Raw genomic sequence first — 12,608 nt, 5'->3', positions numbered from 1 at the left:
TCAGCTGACTGATCCCTGTTGGGCCCTAGTGAAGTGGCTCTGACCAAGTCTGAATCAGTGATGTTGTTGGAGCTTACAAGAAAGATAAGAATATCGTGTCTTTGGGATATTGGAGGTTGATTAAAATGTTGATAATAATAATGAAAATATAATAGATTTTGCTTCATGTTGGAGGTTGATTGTCTAATGATGCTGTGCCTGGAGGTCATAGCTGACCTCAGTATCTTTGGAGTCTTCGGGGGAATCCAGTAGTCCAATCATACTGAGATTAGCCGATGAGCAAACATTTCACGTTCAGTCTGTTTGCAGAGAGGGATTTTGTGTCACTGTAAGGCCATGGATGCTTTGTTGACATCAGGGGTATAATACATCCATGTGTATGTGGAGCACACTGTGTGCTCTCCCTTCCCCCTCTGCGTGCGCGTGCGTGTGCGAGTCTGGCAGCGTAACATCTGTGCGTACGCGGTCGTGATTGTTGTGAAGATGGCGGAGGGGGAGACAGAGAAGGAATATGACACACGGAAAGCTATCGATGAGCTCCGAGAGCGGTTCCAGGGTTTGACCACAGCTTTGAAAGAGAGCTCGAAGTCACCGTTGGAAGCTTCTCTGCATTTCTGCCAGGAGTTTTGCCAGGTTAGCCCGTTCTCCTGCTGCTCATCCCGGGGAGCCTGCAGCCCCTCTGGCTTCCTGGCCGAGGATGCGCGTCTACGTTTGCTACAACAATGTAGCTAAGGGGCTAGCTGCCTAGCTAGCAGCCTGGCATTTCAAGATGGGGAAAAAAACTCCTCCGTGATTTTCAGCCATTTTCTCAATGATGTTCGTCTGTGGCATGAACTTATTTGCAAAGTCTGACTATGAGTGCGACGAGAAGTCAAATCAATGTGTGCGCGGCGTGCATGTATTACTCGTATTTTCCAGGCCAGATCGCTAATAGCAAATGAATGTTGCTAGCTGGTATGCAGGGTCCCCCTGTCCTGTGCAGTGGTCATGCTGTGCAAAAAATGGGTAGCTACGTTAGCGAGATTTTACAGAGCGATTGCATTGATATGCACTGAATTATACGCTTGTGTTCTCCGTGGAACATATCATCCAAACGTTTTAACGCTGCATCACCATGCTGGTTTAGGTTTTAGCTTAGTGTAAAAAGGGGTTACTTTTGTGAAGCGGTTTTATTGTACGGAAAGATCAATGATTTTTTCCAAGGTGCTAGCCCAGGCCTTTTGCACTAATTAATCCAGCTAACCACACCAGCGGAGATGCTTATTACAGTCATATAGCCAGCACCAGCTAAATATGGTATATTGATGTCAATGTTATAGCAACCGATCTGCCTGCAGCTGGCGGAGACCGTGATTTAAAAGGGAAAGTGTGGCAGTGGTCATTGACTCCATTACACATCCTTCTTATTAATTTGCCCTGACCACGAAAATATCAAGCGAGGTCTCCGTTAAGCTGATATCACACTGATACTGCAAGGATTACGGCCATTGCACCACATTAGTTTTTAAGTATTGGTTTGTTTCTATCCCACATTAACCGTCAGTGAGGAATTCATTCAACTTAAAAGTTATTTGAGTAAAAGGGGACGAGCCTCGGGCTGCATGCTGTAGTTGTGAGCAGTTAATTCATGATGGAGATTTGTTTCGTAAGAGTACAACTCTTCCATGGTACATCGGAGTCATTCAGGATGAAATTGATCTGTATCAATATTTGTGTGTTGAAAGAATTGAGGGAGTTTTCATTGATTAAGGTTGGGCGTTTTTTTGTGCTGGGTGATAGAGAAAAAAGAGGGAGGGATTAAAAAAAAAGAAGGGTTTTTTTGCAGAGCCACGCATAACTTTGGTGCTTTTTTTGTCTTTGTGTGTACATCTTGGCTATATTATATAATCAGTATATAATAACAGTAAATATTGATCCAGATGTATTTTTTTTCCCATCCTTGATAGTTGAGAGTAAGACTTGTATTCTTCATCCAAAAATTAGCTGTGGCTTTTTGAAATCAAAGCAAACCACAAAGTTAAAAGTTTGACTATTTACACTCAATCTAAATTGCTTTTACATCCTTGTATTCAGTCCTAGTACAGAGGAATTAGATCTCCCCCCCCCCACTTAACATGTTTGATTTTGAAACTGAATAAAATACATGAATTGTGATTATAAAGCCTACATTTTGTCTTTTACCACCAAGGCCAACATTTTCTTGGCTTATATTATTGTTAAAGGGGCATGGCTAAAGTGTAATTTGTCTATATGTAATTACACCTGTACAACTGATGAGCTAAAGAAAGTATATACATCTTAAACAAGGACAAAAAGTACTTTTTATACTTAACAAATAAGCAAAATAGGGCTAAACCCTAACTATTATTTTTGTTTTGAATTATTGATTCATCTGTCGGTTTTTAGATTAATTGATTATTCGCTAGGTTTATAAAATGTCAGAAAATAATGAAGAATGCATGTCACAATTTCCCAGTGGAAAAAAGGTAATGTCTCCAAATAGTTTTTTTTATCTAGGCAGGTGCAGAAACATTTACAATGAATGATAAGTCGTATATTCCTCACATTTGAGAAGCTAGAAATAAAGAATGTTCTGTATTTTTGCTTGATGGAGGACTAATTGTTTTTTTGTGCTAAATAAATATTATACACATGGTGTTTGTTTTACACAGTTGTATTTTTTCAGCCTGCTATTCTATACTATGATGCCTTTAAAAAGAAAAAAAGATTCTAATTGTAGTATTTTTATGTTTTCCAGGTCCTTGTCGAACATGCTGGCCGTTGGAAAACTGATGAGGATCCACTGCCTTTGCTGGAGGTCTACACTGTGGCCATCCTCAGCTTTGCTAAGGCTGCCTCCTGTCTCTCCTCCGAATGTGAAAACGTGCCACTCCTACTTGAAAAGTTATCACTGTGAGTAGCAACTCCAACATGGGTGTCACTGGAAATACGTTTTACTTAAAATCCTGTGTTATTTTTCGTATTCTTTCTAACAACATCTTCCCTATTAACTTGACCCATAATATGTGTTACACATTAATGACCCACAATGAATTTTATGTTGGGGAAAGCATCATTAAGTCTCAAGTTTCCTGTAGTAGTGTAAAGTTGATTTGGCAAAGAATGGGTTACATGGATTAGACCTAACATTAGTTTGCTTTGCAGTTCCACTGGTGTAGTTTTTTTTTTGGCCAGCAAAAACAGACAGCGATCTTACAAGAAAGCTGCACAGTACTTGACAATAAGAATTAAACAAAACACACCCACATCCCAAAGAAAACATTTTAAATAATAAAAAAACAGTATATAGGAACTACTGCACTTTTCACACAACGCTTATGAGGTAGTTATGAAGACAAAGTCCTTGCGGCTGAATAGAAATGTAGGCTGCCTTTGGGGAGGTACCTACTGGGGAGCTTCGACATATTTGGGATGAGCTACAGACTATACACATGGAGATGCAGTGCACACACAAAAGGAAGATAATCTGATGCAACAATTATTACTGTCAAGGATGTAACATATTTTGTAAATAATTGATCACAATTACTGATCTGGCCACTCTGAGCTGCTTTTTATTAATACCATATGAAAAACAAAAGGGACTATTTAATAACACCTACACGTACACCTGAATTGATCCATGTAACTAAAGTGTCTCTCTCGCTGCTGCTGAGTTACACCCACATTTCTCCTGTTTGTCATCCAAAATGCCACACTGACTTTACAGCACCACACTTTGTGAATAGTTATTCTTGTATAGTTACCCTTAATTTGTGGGATGTGTGCACATCCTTGACCTAAATGTGGCTTTAAAAATGACTGTGTTGGATTCACAGGAGCTGTGCGGAGCTGCTACTCTTACTGCCCCAGCATGTCCCTGGTGCCTTATGGGAGGAGTTCCAGTCCTCCATGAAGGTCAGTATTCCCAAGGACTTTTTCTGAGGCTGTACTTTGCAGTAATAGCCCTGAAAAGTTGTTTAGTAATTTGAATGCATTTGGTTTAGCTCATCATTGAAACACAATAAATAAATAAAACATATTAGCTGAATGTTTGGATCTGTGAGTTCTCTTTACAAGAATGACATTTCATGAAATGTTCTTTTCGCTGCTGTTTTCGAAGAAATATAAACTGTTGAATGGTGACACATTCACTACAGTAACATTGTCATAACAGTTATTTTATACTCATGACTGTCTAACATTTAGTATGACTCACGTTTTGGTAATTAGGTTACTACATCTTTATTTATTGTCTGTTCAGTTGGCACACAGCCTTTTGCAAGAAAGTGGGAGCACACAGCTTTGTCTGCTCTCAGTTCTGGCGCAACAGGATGGCGTCTGGTCCAACACCACACTAAGCAGCATCCTGTCTGATCAAACCCCTCAAACTGAGCAAGGTTAGTTCTTATTGGGTTTGAACATGCTCCATGCTGACTTGTAATGCTGTAATTGCATGAAATTATAATTGTTCAATGTATTATAATTGTCTACATCTAATCTGCAGTTTCTTACCTTTTGTCTCGGTCTTTTTCTACTTTTTGGTTTTTAGTTCGTGAGTATCTTGAGTTGGAAGGTGCCACGCTTCTGAACATGAGAATAAAGCACCTAATCAAAGTGGACAGTGTTGATAAAGCTGCTGTCCTTGCAAAGACATGCTCGGAGTATCCGGGATATGAAGGAAAAGGAAACTTCAAGCAAACCTACTTGCTTTGCATCTGCATGGCAAAAAGTCAGGAGCAGCTAATGGAGGAGGTAAGAAATGACACACAGAAACACAGTTCCTTGTACGCAAAAGGTTATTACATTTAACACTTGAAAACTTGAACTGATCAGTGATGGTATATCAAGTTCTTTTTTCTTATCATATGCGCAACAATTACAGAAACCCAGTAATCACTCAGCACTCGTTTGATATTAATAACAGAATTTCCCAACAGTGTTGTCATGTGTCAAATAGTTATTTGATTTCTCTCTCTCTTTCTAATAGATTGCGTCAATAGACTGTAAAGATGCTCTTGAAATGATCTGCAACTTGGAGTCAGAGGGAGATGAGAAAGGAGCTCTCTGCTTATGTTCTGCCTTTCTCAAGCGACAGCTTCTTCAAGGAGATGTTTATTGTGCCTGGTAAGTGTTGCAATTTGTTTCAGATTAATACTTCTATAAAACACACACAATTACTCTCAGGAATACAGTGGCAATGGAACAAATATATTATACAATTTACTTTTATCCATGAAGCAATCTCTGTAAAAATCATGTGCACAAAGATACCCTCACTGAGCATATTGCAGAGGCTGACTCTGTGTTTGAAGGTCCATGTCTCTTAATAGCTTAGTACTTGAGGGAAGATGTGCATGTGAATAAATTACTCACTGTCTTTGATACAGCAATGGTTAAAGTAAAAACTATGCAATACACTTTTAGATGTGGCCATCTGTATTCTCAATATATGTAATAATTTCAATATATGTAATAGTTTCAAATAGACTAATCAGAAAAATAATCGGAAAATGAATCAATAATGAAAATATTCGTTAGTTGTTTTTAACAGTTGTGTTTGTGATGTTTTGCAGGGAACTCACACTGTTCTGGAGTAAGTTACTCATGCGTTTAGAGTCATCAGCTGATGCATTTCTTGGACACAGCAAAGAGATGGCTCTTCTCTGTAGAAGCGTCTGTCATATTCTGTTTCTAATCAAAGTCATCCAAAACGAGGTAAACACAAATTTGTAGCTGATAGCAGAACCATTACACATAACTATTTACACCAACAATGACTCATATGGTACTGCATCTGTAAGCCCCTTGGCATTTATGTTACTTTTTTTATTTCCGTAGGTTGGAGAGGTGGGGCTTCCAGTGTGCGTTGAAATGTGCATTCAAGCTCTGAAAATGACATCCAGTGACCATAAAGATAGCAAATCCACCATCTGCAAGACTATTTCCTGCCTCTTGCCAACTGATCTAGAGGTTAAGCGTGCATGCCAGCTGACAGAGTTCCTCCTCCAGCCTACCGTTGACTCTTATTATGCTGTGGAGTCACTGTACAACGAACCCGACCAAAAGCCTGAGGAGGACGGGAGTTTACCAGTGCCCAATTCTTTACGCTGCGAGTTACTGCTGGCCTTCAAGACACAGTGGCCTTTTGATCCAGAGTTCTGGGACTGGAAAACACTGAAACGCAACTGCTTGGCACTGATGGGAGAGGAGGCAGCTATTGTGTCATCTATTGACACACTCAATGACACAGATGAACAAGAGGTGGAAAGTGCACTTGGCAAACTCCCTGAATACAGAGACCTGGAGGATTTTCTGCTAACCACTACAAATGAACTCAATGAAATCACGGATGAAAGAGAAAAAAACAGAGAGGCTAAAAAACTTCGGGAGCAGGGTTTTGTGTCTGCCCGGTTCAGAAACTGGCGAGCATACATGCAGTATTGTGTTTTGTGTGACAAGGAGTTCTTGGGTCACAGAATTGTTCGCCATGCGCAGAAGCACTTCAAAGATGGAGTGTATCTTTGTCCAATTTGTGCTGACAGTTTTGAAACTAGGGAGGTTTTAGAGCCACATGTAGCATCACATGTAAAGCAATCTTGCAAAGAGAGACTAGCTGCAATGAAAGCTGCTAGAAAGGTAACCAAACCCCCTCAGTCCCCTAAAAGTCCATCAAAAAATTCAAAAGTTGCTGCTAAGGTGAGCATTAGTCCTGTTAAAATTGAATCTCAAATTGGTGACCAATTGGCATCTCCTGTTAAGATAGAACAAACTGCATCTGACACAAATATAAGTCAAGACTGTTTCTGTCCTGTCAAAAATTGTTCCAAGGCTTTCAAGTTTTTCCGCAACCTCATGGCTCATGTCAGATCTCACAAGGACGACGAAGAGGCCATGAGGTTTTTAGAGATACAAAAACAGAAAGTGGTGTGCCAGTATTGCAGACGGCAGTTTGTTAATGTCAGACATCTTAATGATCATTTGCAGATGCACTGTGGCACTAAACCATACATCTGCATACAGTTGGATTGCAAGGCAAACTTTAACTCAAATTCTGAGCTTCTCATGCATAGAAAAACACATCCTGAATTTAAAGCCCAGTGCATGTTCCCTAACTGTGGCCAAGTTTTCAGTGAGGCCTACCTGTTGTATGATCACGAGGCGCAGCATTACCTTACCTACACCTGCCAAACAGATAACTGTGGCAAAATATTCTACTCACAGTCTCAATTCTTGTCTCACCAAGAGAATCATAGTACAAATGATGCAGTAAACAATTTGCCCATCGCAAATCAAAACCTTCCTGAGACTCCAAAAGTAGAACCACCACCTGAGAGCACCACAAGCCTTGAAAGGATTAATACAGACATATATATGAAGGAGGCATCAATGGTAAACACATCACCATGCAGTTTACCAGAGCTTGCTAAAGAAGCTGTTACTGTGAGAGTGAAACACTCGATTGAAAGAATGCTGAATTCTGCAGCACATCCTGAAATGAAAGAACCAGAGAAATGCTACACTCCTCTGACAAACCCCACTTCAGCACCAGCTGGTGTCAAGTCAGCAACAGAGGCCCCTCATGCGCACCATAATGTGGCTGGGCAAGGTGAGATTCCACCAGTAAATCCTTCACCCAGTCCACTCATCCCTGTGGCAAGTCAACAGGAAGAGGGTTTTAATAATGTACAAGGCAATGATCTTCCAAAAGTGATTCCACAAATAATTTCTCCAAGTCAAATCAAGACAGAAATTCCTTGTTGGGTGCAAGGATATCCTTCCAGCACTGCAACTGTTGGCAATGAGGAGAACCTGCATTGCTGCCCATATAATGAATGTACAAGGGCATACAGTACAAACAAAAGTCTGTCTAGGCATGTAAAGAAGCAACACCCTGAAATATTTGAAGATTGGAAATTGGCAAAGAAATATAACAAAGTCTCCAAAATTACAGCAAAAAAGGTACCAAGTCGGCCAGCTTCATCCAATCAGACTCAACCAAACCAGGGGAACAGGCTGTCAAATCAGCCAGGAATACTATGCAACAAACCTGGGATGCAGCAAATGGATTTCCCAATGGAATCTTCAACCTCACCTGCTCAGTGTTATCCTGGATCAATGGAGCCTGTGCCCATCACTCCAATGGTGAACCCCACAGTGTACCCGCCATGGGGAAGCCCAAATATTCCCAGCGGAATGATGCAGACAGACATGTCCCAGTCATGGTCTTCACCTCCCATGAATAACTGCTATCCAGATACCTTCAACATGAATGAGTACCCCCCTCGGAGCTATCCTCAATGGCAGGCAGACCCTTATCAAACCACAGCGTCTCTCCCTACTGATAGAGATCATTCAATGGCAGCTATACATGGTCCCTCTATGTCACACGCTCCTTCAGATTCAAGTTTGATGTCTCAGTATGTGTCCAGTTCGTTGATGCTTGACAATGGAGGGCAAATACATAACGGAGGGCATCAGTATGGACTAATTCATCCAGTAGTAGGCAGTGGAGACAGCGTAGATGTGGGAAAAAGGAGTGCAAGTATGACAGGCCAGTTGGATAATGAAAACAGTATCTCCACAATTGATAGCCTCCCTGAAGGAAGTTACCACACTCCGTATACTCAGAGTGAAAACTCTTGTCCTACTCAAGACTCGTCAGTTGATATTCCCATGAAATGTCTCAGCCCAGAGGCCGAAGTTGCATCAAAAGCTACAAATGAAATAATTAAAACAGAGATTGTGCCCACTCCTGGTTATGAACAGATGGACAACTCTGTGGATAGCATGCTCAGCCCAAACAGTGTCATTCACACAGATTTCCCTTACGAAGAAGACTGTCCTAGTGCTGACTGTGAGCCTACCCCGTCAGATGAAAAGGCTGGTGACCCTGACATGCAGAAAGGAAAACGCAGCAGGTTGAGCAAGCGAACCAAATGGCCAGCCATCATTAAAGATGGCAAAGTCATCTGCAGGAGATGCTTCAGGGAGTTCTCAAGCACCAAGTCCCTTGGGGGTCACTTATCTAAACGCTCGCAGTGCAGGCCTGTAGATGAAATCGACCTAACAGCTGATCTTCCAACATCTTTTCTTGATTTTCTCAATGACCCCCATGTCCCTGATACTAACGGAGCAACATACAACATGTCAAATGGGGATTTCTCACAGGAATCTTGTAGCTTGACCACTTTGACTTCACCCATGGTGTTAAAACAGGAGCCCCAAAATTCAAATATAATGGACTATTCAAACGCCACATCTGTTTCCCCTGAAATCCAGCAACAGAAAGTCGGAGTGTTGGCTAATCAAGCCCTCACTGTACCTTATCAAGAGGATCACTTGATGGAAATTTCACATGCCTTTCAAAGGTTGGATTTGATTGAGGCTGCACAAGGGAAGATGCGGAGTGCTCTGTCGTTAGAGCAAAATGTCAGTCATTGTGATACAGCCCACAACATTGAAAAAAGTAAAATACTGAGTAAAAGTGATGACAAGCCCTCTGAAAAGATCCCCAAACCATTTAAATGTGACCAGGATGAGTGCGAGTACTCATTTATGACAAAGGAGGCGTTATTCAAACACTTGTGTAGAATGCACGATTACTCTAACGACATGATTGAAGAACTAAAAAAAACCCCATCCAAACTGTCTCCATATCCTTGTCAGATTTGCCCCAAAACATTCACGAGAACGACCGGTTTAAGAATTCACTATGAAAAAGTCCATCGATTGTCAAAGGCAGAAATGCAGAAGCTAAGGATCAGTGCTCGAAACAGGCGTGCATTTAGACTGAACAAAGATGATGTGTTTAGCCGTGTGACCACTGATGCCAATACCAGTCGCACGACACAATCTGCGGTTGTATTACCTGCTATAAAACAAGAACCACTTGACATTGCAATTGCACCTCAAACAGACAATGAGAACAATCCAGAAGTTCCTCAAATCCCTTCACCAGGAGATGTAGTTAAACAGGGCTTCATGCCTGAGGTTTCAACTGTCGCACAACTACCACCACCTCAAACCTATATGACTGATGGGTCGTTCTGTGAAGTGGCACCATCGGTTCTTGAAAAAAGTAACCTAGAGCAACCTATAGTGGCTGTTGTAAACAAGAGTCCAGATGTGAAACCGAAATCCAGTTTACAAGAGAAACTCAGTCCGGTTGGCAAAGCAAAGGAGCAGCAAGGACGATCAGATGCATCATTTAGCAAAGTAAACGAGCCAATGTCCAGCCCTTCTTCTACATCTGCTTCATCCTCCCCAGAGAAACCCAGCAGCTCCAAAAACACACCAACAAAGGATGAACACCAGAGGCAAGAGAAACCTCAGAAAAGGTTGAGCCTCAAAATGTGTGAAACCGACGCCTACAGTCCATATAGACCATATCGCTGTGTTCATGAAGGATGCACTGCCGCATTTACCATCCAGCAAAATTTGATTCTCCATTACAGGGCCATGCATCAGGCATCCCTGCCTCCCGGCAAACCTGAACCTGACACCGAAAAGACAAGCGTTAATAATGGACAGGAGAGCCATCAGAGCATAGACAAAGATGATGAAGTCAGGTGCCAAGTGAAAAACTGTTCACGGGTGTTCATGGGAATCACAAGGTTAGTGCAGCATTACCTCCTACTTCACAAGTTTACCCGTGACAAAGCCACTGCCATGATGGCGAGCATGACCATAGGGACTTTCAACTGTGACAGGCCGGAGTGCGCTCTCCCCTTCAACTCTGTGGAAAAGTACATTGAGCACATTAAGAATTACCACAAGGAAATCGCAATATCTGAAAGCGGCTCAGTTGACCCAACTTTCAGGTGCGAGTATGAAGCATGTGACCGCGTTTACACTACAAAATCAAACCTCCTCCGTCACCTGATAAAAAAGCACGAATATGTTTATGATCCTAAAACAAGTGACGGAAGACGGACTAAATCAATTGGGCTCTTCCCAGGGGTTAACGGGAAAGAGAATGTTGAGAACAAGTTCAAAGTGAAGAAGAAAAACACTAAAAAGAAAGAGGGGAAGTCCATTGAACACTGGACTAGTTTTGGAAAGCCTACACTAAAATCACATGATGAGGCATCAGCCATGTGCACCAAAAAGTCCGCCCTGCAGTACCCATGCATGATAATAGGCTGTGATGCAGTGGAGCGGGCTGAAAAAAGTATATTTAAGCATTACACCACTCATGGCCTCACAGAAAGATACATTGAAGACCACAGGAGCCAGTTCATTTTCTGCAAAAAGTACTCACGTGCCAGATTCAAAGATTCAAGCAAATCAGAGGGAGCGTCAAGCTCAGATTCTGAGGAGACACCGCTAGATGATGGCGAAAAGCCTAGTGACCAGAAAACAGATGAGCTGGTGGATCAAATAGGCCAAGAAGACAGCAAGCTGTCCAACGATGATAGTGCAGAATCTCAAGCTTCCACTGGGACAGACGGTGGAGCTAAAAGAGGCCGCCCCAGAAAGCCTGCACATCCAACACCAGCTTGTCCGGAGAGGATGCAGACCCTTAGGAATCGTTTGACTGTTAACAGTTCAAGAGAGAACTCAAATCCTGGTACCCCTACAGCCCAAGAACAACGTGACGACGGGGTTATGCCAGGGTCTTTCAAGCCTTTAGGACTCGAGGACTCTTTCCTTAAGTTCTTGGAAACCGCAGAGTCAACCCACTCTTCCAAACGCAAATTAAGTGACAAATCTAGTTCTGAACTGCCGTCCAAAAGACAACAAACTAACAAACAGAAGTCTGCAATGAAAAGTAAAATAACTGATGAATTCAGAGGCTGCGAGAATCTAATAGACTTCAGAAATCCTCTTAATCTCAAATCTGTGAGCAATGTCAAAATTGTCATGGATAAAACATTTTCAGACGGTGCTGATCTTTTGCTAAAGCAGCTACAAGACATGAGGCCAATAGTCATAATAAAAAAGTGGCTTTATAGCCGATCATAGCCCGATATTTAGTTTTCAACTCGATCTCACTCAGGATTTGAGAGGTTATGCTGCAGAATGGTTTGTTTGTTAATGCATCCGATTTCCAACTGTTAACAGTAATGGTCACAGTTAACGATGAAATGGCCTATTTTGTACTTAATGAAAAAATGTCTTGGATGATTTTAAGTATGTATGTTAGCTATAATAACCAGGTAATCGATAGGGCATAGATTTTAGATCATGTTTGTATTTATGCTTAGTACTGAAGATGTTTTTTTTTTTTCTTTTGCTAAATGGAGACTTTTAAAGAAAAACTGTTTTTATATATCCCTATGGGATTTCAAATTCTGTTTGTATTTATTTTATCCTTTTTCAACACTAGTAGACCTATCTGTAATATTTACATGTCTTCCACAAAGTGTTCAATAAAATGTTACTGGTTTTTGTAACATATTGTCTGCAGATCTTTTTTGTGTTGCAGGGTTTTTCATATCGTATTTGTTTACAGTAGAGTAAATCTGAAAACAACTGGACTTAATTTGCATGAAAATAAAGGACATTCTTTGTAAAAATTCAGTTTTTTATTATCTGCATAGAAACCACCAGAAATCTTTCGAGAGAAATTCTTGTTCCAAAGCATGTTGAATTAAAATCACTAC

The 12,608-nt window shown here is 41.2% G+C and overlaps 1 protein-coding gene across 1 annotated transcript; it reads left to right on the top strand.

The window, feature by feature from the left end:
* The first annotated feature begins 230 nt into the window (after positions 1 to 230).
* znf292a (zinc finger protein 292a) lies at positions 231 to 12,521 on the top strand. Its single transcript, XM_039786156.1, has 8 exons — positions 231 to 633; positions 2,759 to 2,913; positions 3,840 to 3,918; positions 4,265 to 4,400; positions 4,553 to 4,755; positions 4,991 to 5,127; positions 5,577 to 5,718; positions 5,842 to 12,521. The coding sequence occupies exons 1-8, from the start codon at positions 484 to 486 to the stop codon at positions 11,965 to 11,967; spliced, it is 7,128 nt and encodes a 2,375-aa protein (XP_039642090.1). The 5' UTR covers positions 231 to 483; the 3' UTR covers positions 11,968 to 12,521.
* Positions 12,522 to 12,608: the final 87 nt, after the last annotated feature.

Source organism: Perca fluviatilis, chromosome 20 (assembly GCF_010015445.1).
Source record: "Perca fluviatilis chromosome 20, GENO_Pfluv_1.0, whole genome shotgun sequence".
NCBI classification, from domain to species: Eukaryota; Metazoa; Chordata; class Actinopteri; order Perciformes; family Percidae; genus Perca; species Perca fluviatilis.
This window is presented reverse-complemented; position numbering and strand designations above follow the sequence as displayed.

Coding starts and splice junctions, on each gene's coding strand:
- znf292a (XM_039786156.1), top strand. CDS start 484: ATGGCGGAGGGGGAGACAGAGAAGGAATATGACACACGGAAAGCTATC. Junction 3,919..4,264: donor AGTTCCAGTCCTCCATGAAG/GTCAGTATTCCC, acceptor TTGTCTGTTCAG/TTGGCACACAGCCTTTTGCA. Junction 5,719..5,841: donor TCAAAGTCATCCAAAACGAG/GTAAACACAAAT, acceptor TTATTTCCGTAG/GTTGGAGAGGTGGGGCTTCC.